Below are 26594 nucleotides of genomic sequence, written 5' to 3'. Positions count from 1 at the left end.
TTTTAACTTAATATTTACCCGCTACAGGGCAGAAAGTGTTGTTTTTGCATTTTGAAGAAAAGGTATTGTTTAATTATTTTTTTAAATATCCTAAGTATTTTTTAAATAGAGAAAAAACCTTCAGATTTTACCGAAAAAGATCTATTGTACAATAAAAAATTCAGTAAGTGGCTTGATATATTTTTAAATACATTGTATTATATTTTTAAACTATAAAAACGTTCTCCTGAAAAATCAAGTTTTTTGATTTATGTCGTTCTTGAAAGTAGTGTGCGATATATAAGATTGAGACCATAACAAACACAGTGAGAACCAAATTTCTTCTCAGAACTTCAGAAATGAGGACATTGAGGTGCATAACCTGAAACACGTTAAAAGACCGAATTTAAAATACGGAAATTCGGAAAATGTGTATTAGAAAATATAGTTAGATGGAAAAGCCAGCGAAGATTCTGTAATGCCCGTGTTAATAGAATGCAGGATTATAGACTGGCTCTAATTGCTCTTCGAGAAAACCCAGACAGAAGAATACCACCTGGAAGACTTGGCATGATAGCTGGCAGTCTACACCATAGGAAATGGATAACGGAACAGACAGATCCTAGGATCTATAAGAAGGAAGGAAAAGAAGTTAGCGAGTGTTTTTGCCTAGAATTTTCACTCATGAATTACATGAAATTATAGTAAATTTAAACGTAAAGAGTAAATTTACTCACAAGTAGGCATAGGCTATGAAACTTATAAAGTTGAAGCCTGAATAGGGACATGATAAGAGGTGTTACATAAGCCGTAGCTAGATTTTAGAGTCACTTAGACGTTAGGTAATTTAAAAAAAAAAAGGAAATGCCCAGATTTCCATATTCTTCTTCATCTTTGATGAGATGTCAAAAAATAATATAAAAAAAGGCATTTATTGAGATTTTTTTAATTACGATGAGTACGTAAAACCCCTTGCCAGCAACGCGAAGGTTAACTCAAGTACGCTGTCTTCTCCGATGTATTAAGTTAAATATCAAGACATGCAATGAGAACCTGGCTGTATGAATTATTATGTAAAGCGATCAGACGTTTTTGTAACCGACGCTTGTGAACTTGTGCCGTAGCAGTAAGGTTTACCGATTCTTTTTTCATCTTCTGTTAATTATTTTTTCTGGTTTTCTTTTAATTAGCCTGGAATAATCACTGCATTTCATATTATTATGCACAAAAATCTATCAAATATGACCATACAAAATTAAATTATTCTGACAGACTGATCACGGGTTTATTTTACATGAAATTAAATTCATTTATTAAATTTATTATTTCATATAATTATCAAGTTAGTAATGTGAAACATAAAATCTTTTTTTTATTATTTAAAATATAATTATAACCAACTATTTTTTTAAAGAATTTAATACAATTTTAATACATTTCTACTTCATACAATCTTATAAATTTAGTTGCGCTGAGCCTTTAAAAAAACAAAGCTCTTGTGCTAGGAGAGGGACTTTTAAAGTAAAGGAAGTACACATTTTTAAAAAAAATAAAGTTATTTATCTAATCTAAGTTAACATCAATTGATAAAACTCTGTCAGCTTTATCATGAGTAGTTTTATGTACATCATATATAAGATTGATTTCATCGTTATTTATATCTAAAGCTCATTTCGACCCTTGTATCCTCATCTTGCGATTTAAGCAAGTAAAAATGTGACAATAAATAACAAATAATATATATAAAAAAAACTCATTTCTTAGAATTTCACGATAGTTTAAATCATTCAAATATTTGTTTTACTTTTGCAGTTATTCAAAAGAATTTTTCAAACCTTTTTTATTTAATTTTTTCTTTTAATTTATTTTTTTATTTTATTTTATTATATTTATCATTCAATAAATATGATTTATCATACACAATGCACCATTGATACTAAATAAGTAATCACTTATAATATAATTAACAATCATATTTCGTTTAAAGCTTGAAAATAACTGGTTCGAAGCAAACAGCTTGCCCTTCAAGACTAATCAATGCTAATAATTGTTATTAATAAAAAAATAAGTTATAATACTTTAAGTTTCTGCTTAGCAAAGTTATTAATAGTATTTTATAAACTTTAAAAATCATAGGGTAAGTGCTTTAAATAATTATTTTACTTTTATTTTCATATCGTAAATAGTATTACTTTTTTGTATCATATGACGAACTCATTTCTTTCATTACTTATAAAACTACCGGTTTGAAGAAAAAATATTTCTTCACACAAACTATTTAAAACTTTCGTTTGTATTGAGAAAGTAGCTATTTGCTTCGAAATCGGTTGACATTATAATAACGTTATAATTGCAATTGTTTTAGCAAAGATATTGTGTAAGTCATATTTTGAAAATCTCAATGTTAGCGATTAAAATATTGATAATACTTTTTTTAAATGTTGTTTATAATATTTTAATTATTGTTTCGGCAGTTACTTTGTGTTAAAACATGATGAAATAGTTATAAAGTTCGTAAAATTTTATGCATTTTTGGACACCAAATTATAATTATCTATAGGTACTGTCATTGACAAATACATTTTATTCATAACGCACAATATAACCGGTTTTGAAGAAAGCGATTTCTTAATCAAAACAAAATACTTTCGGCTGTCTTAAGAAAGACAATTCAAAATTGGTTGACATTATAATTTAGTTTAAATAGTAATTGTTAAGCAAAGTTATTTTAAAAGTAACATATTTGAAATAACAAGGTAAGTGGTTAAATATTGAAAATACTCTTCATTTGGTATCGTAAATAATAATAAATATCTCAAAATTGTTTGCATTTTAGAACACTTAATCAATAATTATCTTTATTGTAATTGACAAACACATTTTTCATAACTTTCAATATGACGGGATTTGAATACTAATTAATACTGACAATTGTCTTGAGAAAAGCTGTTTGAATCGGTTGACATTGCAATTGAGTTATATTAGTTACATTAATTGCTAAGCAAATTAAGTCTTCATCAATATTTATTACACTTTTCTTTAAATATGTTTGTTTACTCGTTTTCTTGATTATCTTAATTAGATTTTTATATTTAAAATCTTCGATTACGCAATTTTATTTAATTCTTTTACGAAAAGTTAAACATAATATGCGTTAAAAAATTATCAAAATTTATTTAAATTTGATATTATTATTTGGTTGTGTGTTGATTTTTAAACAGTTTTTCGTTTTTATTGAGTAATAGTTTTTGTTAAGTATCACGATTATTATTAATTAACAGTACTGTTAACGTGATAATCTGACAGGATGAATTAAAAAATATCCTAGCTTAACATTTCTTTTTTTTTATCAATCGTGCGTTATGTGAAAACAAGTATGAATGATATATTCTTTCTCTTAGCTTATAATTGTTTTGTTAAAAAAACGATTTATATATATATATATATATATATATATATATATATATATATATATATATATATATATATATATATATATATATATATATATATAAATAAATATATATATACATATATATATAATATTTATTTACATGAAGTTTGTTTTTTCAGATATTCTTATAAAATCGCAACTATGTCATGGATAACTCGTGTGTTTATATCATCGGTTTTGATAAATTTCGCAATCGGTAAGTTTTATTCGTACGTATTTATTCCAATATTCATATTTTTTTATTTGTAAATATTATCATGAGTATTTGTTCTTTTAGAGTTTCTTTTGTTAGCTATGCTATTTTATTGATTTCAGATTACAAGGTGTTTTTATTTTTCATCATTCTAACATGTCACTCGATGTGTTATTTATAATTTGGAATATTTTTGCACTGTTTTATTAACATAATCTAAAATAAGTTTTATTCAATTTATTTTTAATACACCTTTTAATTCATTTTATTGAATCAACCAAAGTGATGTGTTGAAATATTTATTTTTAGTGCCTGAAAAATGTTTTTTTTTTATTCACTTCCCGAAAACATCTTAAGACAGGAACGAGTAGTTCTTCCTTCAAGGAAAAACTACTCGAGAAAACATTTGTAAAACTTCCTTTTCATGCAATGAAACGGTTAACTTACACGTTGCTTAACCCTGTTTCACAAAAGTCTTTGAAGTACGTCTTTTAAAATATTCTCATGTTTTTCTCAGTTTAAACAAATACGTTTAATTTTCCTATCTTAAACTCTTTCCGTGAATATATCTATAATCTTTTAAATTTAAAAAAATAAATAATAAATAAATAAATAAATGAATAATAAAAAAATAAAGAATATTTTACAAATATTGAAATATTGCATTTCGCTCACTCCTTTCAATCTTGGTGTTTAAAAATATAATGAAATGTATTGAAAATAAATATCAAGCCACTTATTGAACTTTTTATTGTGCAACAGATCGTTTAAGGTAAAACCTAACTGTTTTTTCCTCATTTGAAAAATATTCAGTATATTTAAAAAAAAATATTTAAACAATACCTTTTCTTCAAATTGCAAAAACAACACTTTCTGCCCTGTTGAGGGTAAATATAAAATTGTGTTAAAATATGCTGCTTTTGCTAGGATATATTACATTTTTGGGCATTTTGGAAACATCCAACTGAAAATTGAGGATTTTTTAAATATGACGTTGTTGAAAGGAGTGAGCGATATTTGACAATATAAATCAGATTATGGAGATTTGTCTATTGCCGTGGACTGAGTCAGCCACTAATTTCGAGTACAGTTAATTCCTGATTTTCATAATGAGCTACTTAGGTGTGCGAAAATAATATGAATTGAAATATTTGTGTTTGAAGAAGAACAAATCAAGGCAAAACTAAAATTAAATCATAAAGATGATAGTAAAATAAATAAAAAAATTGACAGTCTAAATACACCGTATTACAAAGTTTTCGTTTTTTGTTTGTTTTACAAATTCTACCAGTAATTTTAGAATGTCATGTCTAAGAAAGTATTAAATTATATAAGGATTTCCAGTTGTAAATTTACGACTTATTTTGAAGATCTGATGTTAAATATAAAATACGTTATTGATGAGGACCAAACAAAATTTGTTGTTAAGTTGATATTAATTTATCTCCGAGCCTTTAACGAGCCTCTAGCCACTAAGCGAAATCACTCAGGACATTGTTTCATAACCAGTGATCATAGGCGAAAAAAAGTTTTTTTTTTTAATTCGCAGAAAAATTGACAATTAAAAAAAAAATAATTTAATCAAACCACCTCGTTTTTGGTCACTCTTTGGGTACTATTTTTCTACCGGTATCGACAAGTACCTTGTCTTCTTCAGAGATAGATAGGTACTAAAGCAAAGTTGACAGAGAGAAATATTCTTAATTGTTTTAGTAGGCGGGATAAATTACATGTATATTACAAATTATTTATTATTGATTGCCATAATTTCAACATGTGTATTTTTTTTTTACTAAATTCAATGATCAATTTTAATGGTTCTACATATATGTATATCATCATCATCTTCTAAAGGCAGCGCCTTGTTGTGTCAGCCACTTGTCTCTGTCAGTCGCCATCCTCTTGAGCTGCGAATAGGAGGAGACGTCCATGAGCCGCTTCAAATCCTGGAAGTATGAAGTTCTTGGGCGGCCTCTTGTTCGTTTTCCCAAGATTCTTCCTTCGAAGATGTTGCTAAGAAAGGTGCTATGTCTAATTGAGTGCCCTATTAGCTTGGCCTTCCTCTTCAAAATATGATTTATAAGCTCTCTTCTTTCTTTTACGTCCTGCAACACCTTTTCGTTGGACTTCCTTACGACCCATGATGTTTTGGTCATCTTCCTCCAAACCCACATCTCAAATGCTTCAAGCCGGTCTTTTTCGTACTTTTGGATGGTCCAGGTTTCACACCCATACAACAAAACACTCCAAACAAAAGCCTTTATGAATCCTTTTCTTACTTCAATTTTTAAATGTTTGTTTGATAGGAGGCTGTACTTTTTCATAAAAGTTTGCTTGGCTAGCGTTATCCTCTTTTTTATGTCTAGGGTACATTTATTGTTATATGTTAGCGTGCTACCCAGATAACAGAATTGATCCAACTGTTGAATTACTCTATTTCCGAGAAGTATTGTTGGATGGAGGTCAGATTGCTCTTTTTCAACGATCATTGATTTTGTTTTGGCGGCATTAATTTTCAAATGGAACTTATCCAGAGCATTAGAGAGAGTGTTTAACATGTGGTTCATGTCACTCTCGTCCTCTGCTATCAGGGCGATGTCATCAGCGAATCTTATACAATGTATTTGTTGACCTTTTTTTTTTTTTCTTTTTTTTTATTATTTTTTTTTTATATATATTTTTTTTATATATGTATATATATTTTATATATGTACATATATATATATATATATATATATATATGTATATATATATATATATATATATATATATATATATATATATATATATACATATATACATATATATATATATATACATATATATATATATATATATATATACATATATATATATATATATATATATATATATATATATATATATATATATATATATATATATATATATATATATATATATATATATATATATATATATATATATATATATATATATATATATATATATATATATATATATATATATATATATATATATATATATATATTGTATATATATATATATATATATTGTATATATATATTTTAGTTATTCTGCAAAATTCAATATATTCTCCTAAAATCAGACTGACAATGGTCCATAGAAAACAGGTTTACAACCCCTGCACCAAGATAATGAGAAAACTGGGTGAATTATTATTATTCGTACTGTGAAAAGGAAGCCATCCTTCTCCTTAAATTTAAGTCTAACACTCAAATACCGAAACTTAAGTTCGCGTGCTTAAAAACTGACGATTATGCCAAGAATTCACGATTGATCCGTTGCGTTAGCGTTGGAATTATAAAATTATAATTACTCCCCGCTTTGTTCCGGGATCACTTATTCCCGCAATTATGTAAAATAAGTTTTATTGTACATTACGTAGTATTTAATGCATCGATAACTAACTTACTTATGCAAGAGATAACATCGTTATTTGATACACCTACTTCTATATGATAATAAAATAACGTGTTCTCGTTATTAGGTTATATTATGATTTGTTATAATTTATGTATTTGGGGTAATTTGATGACTTGATTGTTATTTTCCTCGCATAACGAAAATGATGTGTTGAGATGGTTTGGGCATGTGAATCAAATGAGTGAAGGAGGAACATATAATAATAGTTATGAGGCAAATGTAGTTGGTAATATAAACCATTACTTGATTGTTTTTTTCCTCGCATAACGAAAATGATGTGTTGAGATGGTTCGGGCATGTGAATCGAATGAGTGAAGGAGGAACATTTAATAAAATTTGTGAGGAAAATATGGTTGGTAGTATAAACCATGGAAGCAGAAGAAGACATAGAGAACCTTGGCAGAGTCAAGTATTACAAATGTCTATTGTTAAAGCTTTAACCACTCGTTAACAATTGGAGGCTCAATAATCAATAATAAAAAATATAATATTATTAAACAATATAAATGCCCTAAAGTGGTCAGGTCAGTAGTTGAAATAATTGCAATTCCTAAAATTGACAGTTCGGAATTGCGTGACATACTAAGAATCAGTTTTTTACTGTTTTTTTTCTTTTGTAAAATAAACTTTATTATTATGGGTTCCCTGTAAATTTTACAACGCATACTAGATGAATAAAATTTGTATGAAAAATGTTTATATTCAAAATCTTCACTAAATTTAAAACTCTACTATTTTTTGCGACTGTTTGCCGAGAAAATTTTAATTTTTTAATTAATTATGTAATTCCTTAAAAGCGGAACGATTGTCATTAAAATTAAACCATGATGTTAAAATACTTAAACATAGACTCATTACCTGTATTTTACAAAACTGAACATTATTACATATAAACCCAGGTAATATTTGATGTTATTGATTTTTTTTCTTAAAATATTGTTTTTGTTTTGAAAAAATAAAAAAAAATAAAAAAAAATCTATGGTTGAAAAAAAATGATTGAAAAGTAAGGGCGATTTTTTTTAACATTGAAAGTATTTTTTCATTACATAATTTAAAATATCAAAAAAAGAAAACAATTTGCAAATTATAAAAAAATGGACGTTAACTGACGACGTCCGGCTCTCAGCGCTGCCAGACGGCAACTGAATTATACTATTGCGAGTAAGGCCTTAAGGTACACATATGTCTTAACCTGTTGTTTAAAAAAAATTGTAATATTCTTTAATTATGTTTACGAATATCGCTGAGATAAAAATGAACAAATTGTTGATAGTCACGGAGCATGCATTGACGATGGTTGCATAAATTCTTTGATACATCTTTTATAACTTCTAGATATTTATACCAAGTACCGCATTGCCAATAGTGTAATCGGAAATGACGCTGAGCATCAATAAACTTGTAAGGCCATTACTATGTCTTAGCGCAACAGTTAAATTATGCGGAATTCATATTTTTCAAGGCTGAAATCATCACTACAAAAACGCAATTGCGAATTGTACGCACACAGCCAATGTAAAAGGATTTTTTATTGATATTTCAGAATATATGAAGAAAAACGCTTACGACAGGTCAAAGGCTGGTTTTAAGTGATAAAATATAAAGTATACACGTGACGTTCACTATTTTACTCGTGCTTTAACCACACTACTGAAAATGTAACACAAGTGGATCGAAATCAAGATTTTTTTATTTAAAAAAAGAGCATTAATTGTCTTTTTATTTTTTACAAAAAACTTCGATTTCATACTTTTTCTGTGAGCCTGAGCGGTTCATTATTAGAAAAAGGTATTAAATTGTGGTAGAGTGGGTTCGAACCGAGAAACTCTGACTCAAGAGTCCACGACACTAATCACGGGACCACAACCCGACATTTGTGAACAGTGAAATTAGATACACATCAAATATTTCCAATGTTTTATGATAAAGATTTATTTTTTAGAAGTACCCAAGTAAATAAATTTATTTTTATAAACAGAAAAGAGTCTTTACTATTCTTGTTGAAAAACGTAAAAATATTAATAGAATATTAAACTTTTTATACTTAAAATGAAAAAATACATACAAATCATGACATAACACTCTCCTTATTATGAATGATTCATCGTTTCATTTATGTAATACGACTTAAAAATTCTACTTCACACAATACCGGTTTCGGAATGACCATTCCTTCCTCAGGTCAACTTTAGTGTAAAGTAATTCTGTATTTACCTATCACCATGTAAGCAAAATTTGGAATGAATGAAAAACAACAGCCTGATAGAAATATTTAAAAGGAAGTAAAAAAAATAATTAACTGAAATTTTATTCAAAATCTTTCATACCTTCTCCTTATCCAATACTAAACAATCAGTGATAAAATTTTCGTCTTGTGAAAAATGATCAAGATAATAATGCATCAATCTATTGCATTATTATTTCCATATTATGTGTTAGGATAGCCACAAAAATGTGAATTTTGAATATTTTTTTACAGCAAATTATTTATTTTAAAAGCATTCGTTCATTAAATTAAGGAAGTTTTCTTATATTTAAATTCGTGAAGAACATGATCTTAAAAATAAGCATGAATATATTTTTTACTGAAATTAAGACTGTTAGGATTAACGACATCCTTATTTATATTCACCTGGTAATTCCTGGTACTCGAAAAGCTCTTTCGAGCATGCGACTGAACTTTTAAATATATTTTTTCAGGATGTGTTTTCGACCAAGTAGAGACGGAAAACTGTGAAATGCGAAGGGAGAGAAAAATATCAATTCTAAGGAACTCACTAAGGGTAGATTATAATGGAAGCACTGACAAAGGCGAGCTATGGAGTGTCGATGTAAGCTATAAATTATCTTATTTGTTTTATTAAATATTTTTTTTCATTAAATATTTTAAATAAACACTTTTATGAGACCACTTATTGAATTTACTAATGCAAACATGACTAATTTCGAGAAGTTAAACAGGTGAAAATACAAGATGTTTGTATTTTTACCTGTTGATGAGAACATCTGTAGAACGAGTCGTATTTACATTGATAAACTCAAAGAGTGATATTTTGCATACACTGTTTTTTTATTCAAATATTAATCTTATCATCTTTATACACACAGTATTTAAAAAAATTGTAAATCATATAAGCTACGTTTTGATAAAAAAATAATACAATAAACTTTATTTAGTTCATTGATCCTCTTGAGTGACAAGAAATACGATAGATGGAAGGATATATTTTACCGTTCAGGCGTTTATTCAAATATTATCAAATATTCTTCATTATATCAGATCTCATTAAAATAATGGACAACTGTCTTATTTTTTAATACTCACTTGATATTAGTCTGTAATTTCAGATCTCATCAAAATAATATACAATTGACTTTATTTTTATAATCAAAAATTGGTTTTATCACGCCTGCAAGTTAATAAATCTTGACAATCAGAGAAATCATGCTATAATTTTAAAAGTTGTACAATAATAAAAAATCAAATTATGGTTATTATTACGTATTTTATTTATTGTTTCGGCATTGACTTTGTGGTAAGACATGTTACAATGATTAAAGAAAACACTTCGTTTTTTATGGAAGTTTAACTTCTGAAACATGTAGTCTATAATAAAACTCAAGTGGTAAAAAACGAAGTGTTTTCTTTAATCATTGCTTATTATTACGCATGGGCAGTGAAACGGGTTATGGTTGGAAAACTAGTGAATTAAATTATTGTCATTTTTTATAATTAATATATGGATAAAACAAATTATTTTATTTTAATTTTTATTGATGTGCATTTTAGGTGTTTCGCAAAGCTAAAAAGAAAATGAACTTATATATTTTACCAGATTTCTGAAACGCTTTAACTACGTAGTGAAGTTGACATTAATTTTTCTTGTTTCCAACTAAAAAATAATACGCTTTTAAAACATTTTTTTGTAAAATGTATGCATGTTTTTTTATATTTATAAATTTATTAAAAAAACCTAATTATCTTTAGCGTAAACAAAAGGCCGTAAGCAGAAGTTTCACTTTTAATTCAAAATTCATTTATATTATTTTTTAATTTACAAGTCAAATACGAAATGTGAATTTAATACATGTTTGCTGATTATGACTAAATGACAAAGACAAATCAAATCATCTTTCACATAGAAATTAATATTTTTCAAATTTTATGCGTTGCAATACCGTTCATCTGGTTAAGATAAAACTTTGTCAAATTATTGCTCGCACTAGCGCGAAGGTTATGCGTATAGTAGAACTAACTCAAATTAGTTCTAATATACTTCTATACACAAACCAATGTTTGTTTGACTGTTCATATTTTATTCACTGTTATACCCCTCATTTTCAATATTGGCAATTAAATTTCTGTAGGTGACACATGTCGCTCACTCCTTTCAAGAACGTCATAAATCAAAATACTTGATTTTTCAGGAGAACGTTTTTAAAGTTTGAAAATATAATACAATGTATTAAAAATAAACATCAAGCCACTTACTGAAATTTTTACTGTGAAACATATCTTTTTACGTAAAACCCGAAGGTTTTTTCTCCATTTGAAAAATATTTAGTTTTTTTAAAAAAATAATTAAACAATACCTTTTCTTCAAAATGCAAAAACAATACTTTCTGCCCAGTAGCGGGTAAATATTAAGTTAGAAATATGCCTCTTTTTCTGGGATATAGTGCATTTTTTTGGGAATTCCGAAAATATGCACAACTGAAAACTTTCGTTTTTTGATTTATGACGTTCTTTAAAGGAGTGAGCGATGTGTTGTACCATGGACAATTAAACCTTAAATTGCACATGTCATTCGCAGTTAATCGTAAATTATTATCATCGATTCACATCAATATGAGTAGAATTAAATCGAAATTATTATAACTAGTAATTTTTTAAAATAAACAAACAATTATTTTTTTTATCTAATAATACTCTTTACCGGTGCCTAAAGCACAGGACTGATCACCTTGCATTCATATAATACGGAAATCATGCTTCTTGACAGCTGTAGTCACATTCAATCTTTTTGATTGCAGTATTGTTTAATGGATTTTCAATATATGATATTTATTCTACAAGCATTATGAAATTAATCGAATTAGAGATTCGTGAACTGTGAATTTTTTTTTCTTAACATATAACCATACTGAGCCACAGTAACGCATTGTCGGATACAGCCAGTAAATAAATAATTTTAAAAATATGATTAGTCAGAAATCGATTGTTAATATACATATACATAGTTGTAAAATGTATTACTATCTAGTAGTTGGAATAAAATAATAGTTTTATTAATATATATTTTTAATGGAGCCCATTTTTACTTTCGGAATGGATACCTTGAAATAAATAAAAATATTTTTAAGACAAACTTAAAGGCAAAAAAAGTTTGGCAATAATTTAAAATTCACTTTGCGTGACAAACTTTCACTCCGTGTATTTCAATAAGACCTCTAGTTTTCTTTTTTACAAAAAAAAGTGTTTTAGTGGATTACACGGTAATTTAAAAAAATATGTTCAATATTATAATTCAAATGATGTGAACGAAGAAAAAACTTTTCTCAACATTTTTTTTGCTCACAGTGTAGCATAGTTAGTAATCTTGTAATATTATCACATTACTGAGTTCTCAGACGATAAATTTCATTGTATTATTTGTTAACAACACATTATTTTGAGTGTGACCAAATAATCAAGTTATTTTTCATATAAAAAACTTGACATAGATGAAAAAGAATATGGAATAGGCATTTTCTGGGCTTACTACCGTCATAGGCTGCTTCAAGTGATCACTCAAACAAGTCTATGACGGTCGTAAGCCCCGTTAATGCCCAGACATTCATATTCTTCTTCATCTATATTGAAAAGAGATGTCAAAAAAATAGTAGTAATTGTTGATAATATATATATAAATATATATATATATATATATATATATATATATATATATATATTTATATATATATATATATATATATATATATATATATATATATATATATATATATATATATATATATATATATATATATATATATATATATAAATATACATATATATATATATATATATATATATATATATATATATATATATATATATATATATAAATATATATATATATATATATTTATATATATATATATATATATATATATATATATATATATATATAAATATATATATATATATATATATATATATATATATATATATATATATATATATATATATATATATATATATATATATATATATATATATATATATATATATATATATATATATATATATATATATATATATATATATATATATATATATATATATATATATATATATATATATATATATATATATATATATATATATATATATATATATATATATATATATATATATATGTATATATATATATATATCTCTTTACAGTAAACAAAAACTTTTATTTTAAAATTATTTTCTTCTCTTTTCATTCTTCATAATAAGAATGAAAAAAGAAGAATAATTTATTAATAATAATAGATAATATAAGGAACGAGGGATAACTAAAAGAGAGATTAAGAAGATTTATAAAGGTGGAGAGATAGGATAACGAGAGAATAACTATGGCCGAAAAAGACTCGGAACCATCAGATCAATTAGAACCTAAAATCTGGTGGTGTGTAAAATCGTAACGAGAGCATGTATGACTAGATGTATGAATGTGAACGAAGCGAGGAGTGTATATCAAGACAGAAGAGTGAGCCGTTCCATCCCCTCTGCCTACCTCTGCGGCGAAACTTCGTGATGGTAGTAGTAGCAGTATATTATAATGTGCAATTTACATTTTTCAGATTGATGCAATTGCTGGACCTTTCAATGTGACTAATTACGATGATAAGATCGGTAAGTAATATTAACATATCAATTTAACCTTAAAGAAATATTTTTAGAAAGTAATAGAATTTTTCTTTTTTAACAATTGAATGAAAGTACCTTTAAGACGCCAGTCAACATTTAGCCACGTCAAGTAGCATGGGCACCTGCATTTCTGTTATTATTAATATTTCTTATAGAACACATCTAAGTGCATATGTGCAGCTGTGGACAACCGACTCTACTTTTATTTCTGGAGTAATAATCCGAAAAGTCTTTATTTTAGAGACTTTTCTGCAAGAAAGGTAGAGAAAATGGAAATAATGATACGATAAAATGTAAATGAGACGCATCATGCCAACTAAAAAAAATATTTAAAATTAATTTTAAATAAACGTAAATCGTTTATGTAAAATTAAGCTACGCTTTGATGCAATTATTCAACTATTTTAAAAATAAAACTACTTTGTTCTTAAGCACTTTTATTGGTAATTTTCTCCAACCAGTTACGACAATAACGTATATTACCAATATAAAGTGGTTTAAAACAAAATAGGGTTATAATTAAAATGTAATTAGTTACATTTTAATTATAAATGGAAAATCACAAAGTTAGTGCTTCAAATATAAATTTAAAAGTAGGTTTATTTTATAAAGTTTATAAAACGTGCCACAAAGTATCTACGAATAACATAAAAAAATTCCAATTTTGCCAATTTATTTATACTTTGATGCCCTTTAGTGAAATTAAATGATTATGAAAAAAAATATTTATTCTTTTAGACATTTGAAAATTCACCCTTCGGTTGACATATAAATATTTTATGTATTTCAACTTGTGATGAAACATCTAACGTTTATTTTTTTATCTTTTTTGTCTTATGACATAGTTTTTGGCTAGCTTAAGTGATTACTTTACACACTTGTGTAGCATTTACCACCCTGCCCATTATTTTACACCCATATTTTGTTAATTTTTGGAACTTCTTTATATGCAATGTTCCTGGAACCCTTACATATATGGGTAGTAATTCAACAACATGTATGTATCTAAAACGTAAGATGTTGAACAAATGTTGTTTTAAAACAAGTTGAGACACCGATGATTAATTATTATGTATAGAAGAGAATCGATAATTTTATATACTATATGTTTTATTTTTAATTAATCTTTTCAGCTAAAATGACAATTCCCCATCAATATTTATTTTTCATGGATCCCTTTGGCATCATGTACCGCGTACGTTCATTTCTTTTTAGCAATATTATCAGTACGAGTATGCCTCATAGTAAGCCAATCATTTCATTATTCGCAAAACGCACTGCATGCTGCACTAGTAGATAGTTGAGACGATATATGTACATGTAATAAAGAATTTTATTAAAATCAAACACTGGAATATACCACTTTAATGAGTTTTATTTTTATTTACGACTAGTTTCGAAAACGACAGATGTTTTCATCTTCTGGTATAAATTAAAACTGATTTGCTGTTTTAATTTGTACCAGAAGATGAAAACGTCTCTCGTTTTCGAAACTAGTCGTAAATAAAAATAAAACTCATTAAAGTGGTATATTCAAGTGTTTAATTTGAATAAAATAATCATGTCATTCTACAAAGTTAATACCGAATCATTAAATAATGTAATACAGAAATACGTATCATTAAAAGATTTGAGTGTGACCAAATACTTCACAAATCTGGATTATCTCCAATTAGGAGTTATTTTTATATTCCTATGAAGAAGAATATGGCAATCTGGGCATTTACGGGGCCGACGACCGTCATAGGCTAGTTTAAGTGATCTCTTTACACACGTGTAACATTCACCAATTCTACCCATGATTGACAACCACACTACACAAATTCTTGGAACTTCTAAATATATTGTTCGAATTCGAAACATAGTTTATAAATTCACTAAAATTTTCCTAGAGACATCTTTGGTGATATAAGAGAGGTCTTTTACTAAGCAGAAATTAAAATGACATTTTCTGGCGTTTCTTGTGTAAGAGAGGTCTTTTACTAAACAGAAATTAAAATGACATTTTCTGGCGTTTCTTGTGTATTTGAATATAATCCGGGATTCGGACCTCATATACAAATGAAAGAGTTTCTATACATATGTTTATTTTCACTTTTTTATTTATTCAACGTTACCCTGGTACCTAAAGCGGAAGGCTGATCACCTTTCCTTCATGTATTAACGATCAAGATAGCACTGCATTTATATGATGCAGTGCCCTCTCTATCATCGGATGCGGATAAGGATTTTTTTAAATATATAAAAATATTTTACCAAATACAGTGCTGGCAAATTTAGTCGCCGGTCGCCTGTGAACACCTAAATAAATTTAGAATTATAAATATATGTTTTATGTAATGTCTTTCGCTTATCCCCAATGACGAAGGTCCAAAGATCTTAATTTACATACAATACGTAAAAGGCCGGAAGAAAAGTATTTTCATAAAACTTTTAGAAGAAGAGTATTGTTATAACAATTTTTTTCAATAAAATAATTCATGACGTCAATTTGAAGACGTATAATCTTTTTTTATGGCATGTTAGCCTATATTTTAGCAATAGAAAATTATACTATAGTAGATGAAAAACGCTATTATTACTCGTTTTGATCATCAAATAAATACATCACTGAAAATATGTAAAAATATATTTTTTTAAATAATCTGTACATAAATAATACGGATATTTGCATGCGTATGACGAATGAAATTATAATTATTTTCAACATTTTGAGTGTGTCCAAATACTTGTTCACAAAATCTGGATTATCTCCAATTACAGGAGTTATTTTCATATTATTTTTTTGACATCTCATCAAAAATGAAGAAGAATATGGAAGTCTGGGCATTTACGGGGCTTACGACCGTCATAGGCTGGTTTAAGTGATCACTTTACACACGTGTAACATTCACCAATTCTACCCATTATTGACAACCACACTACTCAAATTCTATTATTATTATTATTATTATTATTATATAAGAGTTTCTGCTTAATAAAAAAGCTTCTTTACATCTCACCAATAGATGCCTCTAGTGAAGTTCTAGTGATTCAAGAACAAAGTTTCTAAATTGGTTCATATATATAGAACTTCCAAGAATTTGAGTAGTGTGGTTGTCAATAATGGGTAGAATTGGTGAATGTTACACGTGTGTAAAGTGATCACTTAAACCAGCCTATGACGGTCGTAAGCCCCGTAAATGCCCAGACTTCCATATTCTTCTTCATCTTTGATGAGATGTCAAAAAAAAATAGTAAAAATATAATTATTTTAATGTTAATTTTTAGCAAAAAATTGCTTGGTAACATTTGTAGCGTCAAAGGTATCTAGCTCCTGTTCGTTGGGGTTGTATAGCCATTGAACGGAATTATCACAGATCTAAAAGTACCCTTTATCAGAGAGGTACCTATGTCATTATAAAAATATTAAATATCATTTAATTTTATTCTTAAATTTTAATCTTAACCCAGTAAATAAATAAAGATTATGTTTGCATCTAAATCCAAAGAGATAAGTCCAATAATGCATTTACGAACTTAAATCTAGGAGTGATTTGTCATGTGAAAATACCGTTGGTAAAACGCCTTTGGTACAGGATATTAAGAAAGGTGTGCTGAGATGGTTTGGACATGTGGAACGAATGAGTGAGGAAAGAACGGTAAAACAAATTTATAAGGCGAATGTTAGTGGGAAAAGAAGCAGAGGAAGACCGAGAAACACATGGCACGATCAGATATGCCAAATACTTGAAAGTGGTCAGGTTAGGAGTCGTAACAATCGGCGGGTATGTATGAGGAGATGTTCTCTCTGCCTACCCCTGCGGGGAAGTGGCGTGATGGTTAGTTAGTTAGTTACTTACAGGATATTAAAAAAAAGGAACGGAGGAGAAATAATTAAGTCACAAAAATAATTACGTTGAGGAAAAGAAAGACGGAATACCTGTTCTTGTACAAGTTAAATAAATTCCTGCGCATTTAATAAAGTATATGAGTCCCTTGTGGTGAAATACATATTTGTTATAATGATATTTTCGTTTCAAGAGCTTTTATTCAATGAAATACACGCTTATTGAAACAGGGTAAATGAACTCAGGGTTATCGGGTTTCTAAGTATTACATTAATATGCAAACTCACGTACCGGAAATGTCTCCGTTTTCAAAAATCCATCAAGAAGATATTCAATAATTTTGCAAAATACTATTTTGGACACAAAGTAGCTGTTTTATTAGGATAGACAAATATCAGTGTAATGTAAATCATAAGAATTTTAAAATATGATTCGTTAGAATAAATGATCTTACCATTAAAAAAAAGAAAAAAATAAGCTTCATTAATTGATTCGGCAGTCACTTTGTGGTAAAAGCTATCAATTTTTAATTCATGTTTTACTTAATAAACCCCTTTGTTTATTATAAAGTGGTATTAAATAAGTATTTGACAAGCATTAATGGTATTAACTTAGTGGTATTTACCAAGTAAAACTTAAATTAAAAACAAACAATTAGCTTTTATGGTACACACTTTTCGGAACTTTTCGCTTCTAAGAGTGCCATATACATAGACAGCCGCATCTATACCCGTTGGTGCGACCAACTATACGAATTCATATAGAATATTGAGGTTGGGTATTATAGTTGCGTAACTAACTAGTAAAAAGATTTAAAATCTTCAAGTACTCGACTGTAACCTGTAATACCCACTTAACCCAAATCAAGGGATTGATTATACCGAGAATTCATAGTAATCAATACACTGTTCCCTTCTCAATATTATTCATATTTAAAGCATTTAGTTTGTGGTTAGTCATTTTTACTAATTTATTTATTTTGTCCGCCTTCTTAGTGTAATGGTCAGCATGCTCGGCTACCGTTCTGGAGGTCCCGGGTTCGATTCCCAGGGGGGTTTAATAAATATAAGTGATTTTTTCACTCCAATATCTATTCAATATTACACTGGACTGGAAACCTGAAGTGGAGGACTGATCACCTTTCCTTCATGTGTAATCGATCTAGATAACACTGCGTTTATATGAAGCAGTGCCCTATGCACTATTGGGGTGCGGTAAGGGTTTTATTATTATATTTATTTACAAAAATGTAAATAATATCAGTATTTAACCACTCACCGAGTTTTTTATGTCTACCGGTTTCGAGACGTACCCGTCTCTTCGTCAGGATGATCACTAGCACAGCATGCAAACAATACTACCCTTCACCACCATAGCACCATTTACACACTCAAAACTACACAAAATGTCTAACACGTGCGATTTTTGGTCGATCCGAAGACCAACATGCACTAAGGATTTCAGCACAGACATGCGTTACGAGCCGAGGTTGTTCAATGTTCCCTCTATTTTTCATTTGGTAAGAGGGAAAATTGGGAAAGAAGGCAAAATAAAGAAACGCGTTTGCAATCTGGAGCTAATTTTTTTTAGTTTTTTTTAAATTTTATTTAACTTAACGCAAATGCTACACTGTTAATATGGTAATGGAAAACTGAAAAAACGTAAAGTACGTAATTTGTTAACAGCTCTTGAGCTGATTTTTCACGAGAACAGCGCTCTATAAATTGCTCATATTATTCTTATTATTTTATTTTCTTTATTTTTTTCAAATTATTATTATTATAATTTATTTTCTACTCTTTCTTCATCAGTTTCACAATTGTAAAGCCTCCTTCTTACTCACTAACTGAATTATTATTTTCTTCTTTGTTTACATATTAGAAAAAAAGATGAAGAAGAATATGGAAGTCTGGGCATTTACGGGGCTTACGACCGTCATAGGCTGGTTTAAGTAAAAAAATAATATGAAAATAACTCCTGTAATTGGAGATAATCCAGATTTTGTGAACAAGTATTTGGACACACTCAAAATGTTAGAAAAGGTTACCATAGTAATTTTTTTTTTTTAAAATAACAAAAACTACTTTAAACAATAAAGCTAAAGTGCATAGGGCACTGCAACAAATCAATGCAATGTTTAGTCGATCGTTAGTTTTAAGGAGGCGATGTGATCAGCCTTGAGGTTCAGGTACCAACCAGTCCAAGGTATCATTAAATGAATATAAGTGAAAAAATATTATTTTTTATTTATTTTGACCCTCCGGGAAATCTAATCCGAATCCTCTGGCATGGTGGCCTATGGCATTTTTTAGTTTGAGGAAAAGTCGTTAATAATTTAACATTTTTTAAATTCTTTGCAGTCATTTTATTTTTACAAATAAAGCCGAGTCATTTTTCAGGATTTTTTTGCTTTGTTTAGTAAAAGCATGTTGGTGACACTATAATTAATTACCACCCTTCAGACTTTCTTCACCCTTTTCCTCTAATAGCTCTCACATGTCAAAGAAGACACATCCCTTTTAGACCTACTTAGAATTAAGAAAAAAAACAGATCTTGGTTTTTACTTCGTCGAAAAAACGACTGGTTCAAATTACTATGTCAATTATTTTTCTATGTACTCGTATGTTGGTTATCTCTAGTCAGTAATTTCTCACAATTAGGAAACCGTAGCGTAAATTGCGAAGAATTTTATTTCGTTGTTTTGGCATTTTTCGTCGCTCTGATTACACAAAATACTTTCATTTATTTATAACGTGTCCCATTTAAATAATGTTTCCAGCATGATGTATTTTATTTATTTTAAAGAAAACAATTGCCAATAAGAAACAAACAAACAAAAAAAATCATAGAACATAAATTATTGGCCAATATAGTTTTCTTTATCTTAATAAGTGCAATACCACAAATTTAATTGATAACAAAGGATATTTAAAAAGAAATTTTTCTAAAAACAGTCAAGTTTATTAAATTTGTACAGCTCGAATAATTTTCATATATAATTTGTTATTAAGGATTTAGCACTCATTTTTAACTGTTTATATTTATATTTATAACTGTTTCAGAAAAAGTGTTTTAATTCAAGGTTTTTTTTTTAAATACATCTTAACATGGAACAATTATTTCAGACTTTTTTTTTCCTTTTTTGTAGCATTTGTACACTACGGAAAACTACACTCTACTCTCTTTGTCTAAAAAATCTAAGCCTTCTCTCTTATTTATATACATATGATATATTAGCAAGTGTATTTATTTTTTATTTTATTTTATTTCATTATAAATAATTGATTTATATTTTTTCAGATGACTTTGATTCAAAATATTGGGATCATGATGGTAATATAATTTTTTTTTTTTTCATAATATTTTAAATGTTAATGTAAACTTAATGTGATATATTTTATCTTTATATTTTTTTCTCACACATCGTATCAAAAGTTAATTAATTATAATGGATTACATTTTAATAACGTAATAAAAATATATTTATTAACTCATGTGTTATTACATCATTATGGTTTATTACGATATATTTTTGTGAATTTTAATAAATAATAAAATTTGTGTAATTTTTCAAATTTATTTTTAGGTCAAGATACTTGGTATTTGAAATATCCTCAATGTGGGGGATGTAAACAATCTCCGATAAATATTAGGAACGGGAAAATCATCGCTGCTGAAATCTCCACTATTACGTTTAAAAATTATGATAATATTCATCCCAGGATGAATATTGTGAATAATGGACATACAGGTTAGAAAAAAGCAATGCATTAGTTTAACCCAATTTTTTTCATGAAATTCTTAGTAAACTAAAGTTATTCACCATGATATTCACAAAATATAACCCACATTTATAATATATTCATAGCAAACCATCACCAAACAGATAATTCAATTAAGCTTCTTATATATACACATATATATATATATATATATATATATATATATATATATATATATATATATATATATATATATATATATATATATATATATATATATATATATATATATATATATATATATATATATATATATATATATATATATATATATATATATATATATATATATATATATATATATATATATATATATATATATATATATATATATATATATATATATATATATATTTATATATACAATATATATATATATATTAAACAACTTACTATTCCAAATTGAATTGCTTTAATCGGGGCACAAATTACTGTGGCTTAGTCTGATTACAAAAAAAGAGCATAAACCCGCGCATATATGAAAATATGCGCGTGTGAAAATGCAACAAAAATTGCAGAAAAATGCGACACTGTGAAAAAACTTCAAAGTAAAAGATTATTAACATTTCGAACTTACAAAAATCAAAATTTTTATTCATATACACTAGTTAAGCTGGCCACGCATTACTGTGGCTCATTATGATCAAATTGAGATGAAAACTTATACAAAACCCATATTTCTAATTTGTTTCATTTTACAATGCTTGGGAAACAATTTTTTTTTAATATTTGCAACAATGCAATCGAAAAGAAATTGAAAATAGTACGTTTTTCGCTATTAGCAAAATATAGTTATTTGGTCTGTTGCTTTTACATTCTAAAGATTACGGTGAACATATATGTTTTAAAAGAAATAGTTTAACCCGTCACAGGTAAAAACACCGGTCAAAAGTCCATATACAAAAACAAATAGAACATTTGAACTAATGGACATTTACATATAAAAACCCAAAACGTTAAAACATAAACTCGGGCGTGTTTGGATGCAACGTTGTGACAAATTTTGAAGCAATCTGTGAAAAACTTTAGTAGGTTTAAAATTTTGAGATTTACATTTTCATAAATATAGAATAAAACGTAATATCTGTTTTCTTCCCGGATATCTATAAAACATAGCTCAAAATGGTTTCCCATTAATTTTTCTATTTTGTGGTGATATATCCAAAATAAAAACAAGATTTTTGGATCTGATTCCACTTTAAATATATACAATGATATATAATATGACACGTTTCGTCTTATCAAGATATCAAACTCAATTTAATACTCCCATTAATTTTATACAGGTCCCATTAATTTTTAACTAACTAACTTACTAACACATCACACATCACGCCGCTTCCCAGCAGGGGTAGGCAGAGAGAATAGAACGCAACACCACTATGTCTTTGCAAACATGCTTCGCCTCTGCCACGTTCATGCATCTCCGCATACATTTTTTATTTGGGTTAATTGTTAATAAGGTCAATTGGATCAAAAACTTATTTTCTAGTGGAGGTCTCAGGTCCTTGGGCGAACGAAACCTCACCACAACCCACGATGGAAGGAGGTCCACTGTCTGGGATCTACAAACTTGCCTCTGTGCATTGGCACTGGGGTGACAGAGATGAACCCGGCTCTGAACACACCATAAACTACAGACAATACCCCCTGGAAATGCATTTTGTACATCACAAAACAACTTTTAGGTATTTTTTTTCAATTTTGACATCTTAACGATCTTATAGAACATCTTAAAGATAAAGGAGAATATGGATTTCTGGGTATTTATAGGGCTTATGACCTCATCATAGGCAGGTTAAGTGATCAAGTTTCTTAGTATGTAAAAATAATTGGTTCGGATCTTTCATACATCCAAGTAAGAGCAGATCTGTGCTTTTGCAAGACAATATTTTTTTTAAATTAAAACTTTCTCAATACAACGAAGATGGCTGTTGTGAACTCATATGTACTTTGTCATGACATTTATTATATATATATATATATATATATATATATATATATATATATATATATATATATATATATATATATATATATATATATATATATATATATATATATATATATATATATATATACAAATATATATATATATATATATAAATATATATATATATATATATATATATATATATATATATATATATATATATATATATATATATATATATATATATATATATATATATATATATATACAATATATATATTTATATAAATATTTATATATATATATATATATATATATATATATATATATATATATATATATATATATATATATATATATATATATATATATATATATATATATCCAGGAGTTCCAAATATTTAAGTAGTCAAACTTCAGATTGACAACCGCAGCTGTCAATAATGGGAAGAATGGTGATTGTTACACGCGTGTAAAGTTTATAGTTTTGGTGTTATATTAGAATATCTAAAAAGCTTTTTGACTTAAGTTTTTGAAGCAGGGCTTTGGAAATACATTAAATTTTATATTTTGATTTCCAGCAACCCTACAGAAGCTCTAGCATCAAAGGAACCAGAAGCTGTTGCCGTAATAGGTATTATATTCCAGGTAGGTCATAAAAAAGAATAAAATTCTTCGTCTGAAAATATTATTTGATTTTATTTTAACAAACATTATTTTATTTTATTTAACAGACATGTCACCGGTATTGTTAGTATTGTTCCGATGATCTACTTAAATAATTTAAAAATAAGAAATACTGTTTAATAATAAACACAACGCAAAATTCATTGCGCTTTTTTATTCTTTGTCAACTTATTTAATAGAAAAATAAATAAACTTCCAAGAAGATTCCGCAAAAAGCTCTTCATTAGCCTCTCCCGGAAGCCTGTTTTATTGACCCATCTCTATGTAGTTTGTGTGCGGATTCAAACATACCACTCACGCTACAGTATCAGGGTAACTTCGTGAAGGCTTTGTATGCATTATTGTACTTTACCAGTCATACTGTTTGTTTATTCCTCTTACAACAATATTTACAACTTAGTGTAATTAAATAATTGTATAAAACCACGTTCTCAGTTAATTAATGTAAACACGACTAGTTTCAGAAACTACAGATGTTCTAGTCATTTTGTATTTTTAACAAATTAATTTATTGTATACTAGTGTTGTGTTTTATTTTTATATCTTGTTTACGTCAATATTCAGTTGGCTTGGCCATGTACTCCGCATGCCTCCTGAGAGCCTAAATCAAGCTTGCCTCTTTTACAAGGCGTCAGGATCGCGCCACCCAGGACGACCACAGCTAAAAATTCATCAGCAGTTCTCGTCATAACTTTGGGACGCAAATCTGACTTGGGATGATGCAGAGGAGCTGGCAGCCGATAGAAAAGCTTGAAGACAGTTTGTGGGCTCTATATGCTCTACATAGGGAGTGGTTATGGTTTAAATAAATAATAAAATTACGTCAATATTTTAATTTTGATCATATGTATTTATACACCGGATGCATAAATATTGTTTAGTACCCACATGAGGGTTATTTTTTTAATTTTTTTATTTTAATACGTTTTCCTTTACGTTTCAGGAAGCGTGGTCAAAAGCGCCCTCCGAATCCGTGATCGGGATGCTCAACACTCTGCAGAAGGTACAGAGAGGTGAATTAATAGATCCAGCATTCTTTCCTCTGGACCTAGTAAAAACCTCTTCAACCTACTTCACTTACATAGGATCACTTACTACTCCAAAATGTGATGAAAATATCAGATGGATCGTTATGTCAGAACAACTTCCGATTCCCAGGAAATTTGTAAGTGTTTCTGAAAATGTTATTCACATCAACTTTTTTTATTCTATTTGATACTCTCTGAGAAAGACCTTAAATATTTTTAGCTAGTTTACTAACTAACTAATCATAATGCCTCTTTCTGAAATGTTTGTTTTTGCCGTACAAAAATACTCCATATAAATCCTTTATTTTAAATTTTGTGACCGGCAAATATGAACTTATTAGATACGTCAAAAAATTCACAGTCGAAAATCGCATATTTTAACTGCTCTTAAATTTTTTTTCAGGTCGAAGTTTTCAGGAAATTCACACGAAACGGACAACCGATAGTAAATAACTTTAGAAGAACACAACCTTTGAACAGACGCAAATTATTAAGAAATCAAAAACCATTTAGGCGGGAGAGATACCATTTAGATTGATACTTTTATTTGAAGTTTTTCCTCAAATGCAAAATAATATTCGTCTTACCTTTACACACACACACACACATATAAATATATATAAATATTGAGATTCTGAAAATTTCTTAAAAAATCTTTAAATAAAATTTAGTGAATTCTAAACCAACCGCCTCACTCTCCAGCTATGCGACCAAAAAATATGTACTGAAAATTTAATTAAGTGTCGTTTTAAACATATTTTGACTAGACTGGCTGAAAAAACGACATCACTATGAGACATACATACATCAGAAAAATGCAAAAACTAAATATTTTACAGTTTTAACTTAAGATTTTTATTTTATGTTTTAAAAGCATTGTTAACTTTATGGTGTGGTAATAAAACATTCTCTCTCTTTATCATTCGTCGCTTACATTGTGTTATATTACTTTAAAAATTCTTTCTTCAGGTCAACTATGTATGAAATAAATAAATCAATTAAACAACTGAATCATTATTTAATTTTGTTTTTTTTGTAATTATCCAGAAAATGTTGATAGAAAATACTGTACATATCGTCTCCCTAATTTGTAATTAATGTTATCTCATCTGAGATTATGTATTAAAGAGTGATTAAAGATTATTAGATATTTATAATGGTTTTACGCTTATCCGGAAAGGAATTCCGGAAGAACATTTTACGGATTAAGTGACAATTACTACCCGTAATAAAAAAACTGACATTATTTGAGCTAGTATCGGAAAGTCCACATAAATAAATAAAGTTAAGACATTTATGTTTTCCAAGTATAAATAATAAAAATTTTAAGTAGGTGTCTGAAAGTGAGATGAAAAATCTTTCGTTTTAATATAAGTATT

At 27.6% G+C, this 26594-nt stretch overlaps 1 protein-coding gene across 2 annotated transcripts; it reads left to right on the top strand.

Annotated features, from left to right (window-relative positions):
• Positions 1-1051: 1051 nt before the first annotated feature.
• On the top strand, positions 1052-25982 carry LOC148311122 (carbonic anhydrase 2-like). 2 transcript variants are annotated; one of them, XM_088257201.1, is made up of 10 exons: positions 1052-1110; positions 3553-3629; positions 9754-9884; positions 13888-13939; positions 21086-21118; positions 21372-21536; positions 23060-23255; positions 24082-24148; positions 25131-25352; positions 25619-25982. In XM_088257201.1, the coding sequence occupies exons 2-10, from the start codon at positions 3575-3577 to the stop codon at positions 25751-25753; spliced, it is 1056 nt and encodes a 351-aa protein (XP_088113327.1). In that variant the 5' UTR covers positions 1052-1110; positions 3553-3574; the 3' UTR covers positions 25754-25982. The 2 variants fall into 2 exon arrangements, with proteins under 2 accessions (XP_088113327.1, XP_088113328.1); XM_088257202.1 differs by having other exon boundaries at positions 1056-1105.
• Positions 25983-26594: the final 612 nt, after the last annotated feature.

The sequence above is a fragment of the Brachycentrus maculatus genome, unplaced genomic scaffold (genome assembly GCF_059751285.1).
Source record: "Brachycentrus maculatus isolate JH-2025_06_01 unplaced genomic scaffold, ASM5975128v1 h1tg000074l, whole genome shotgun sequence".
NCBI classification, from domain to species: Eukaryota; Metazoa; Arthropoda; class Insecta; order Trichoptera; family Brachycentridae; genus Brachycentrus; species Brachycentrus maculatus.
Note: the sequence above shows the minus strand (reverse complement) of the source record. Positions and strands in the feature narration are given on the sequence as shown.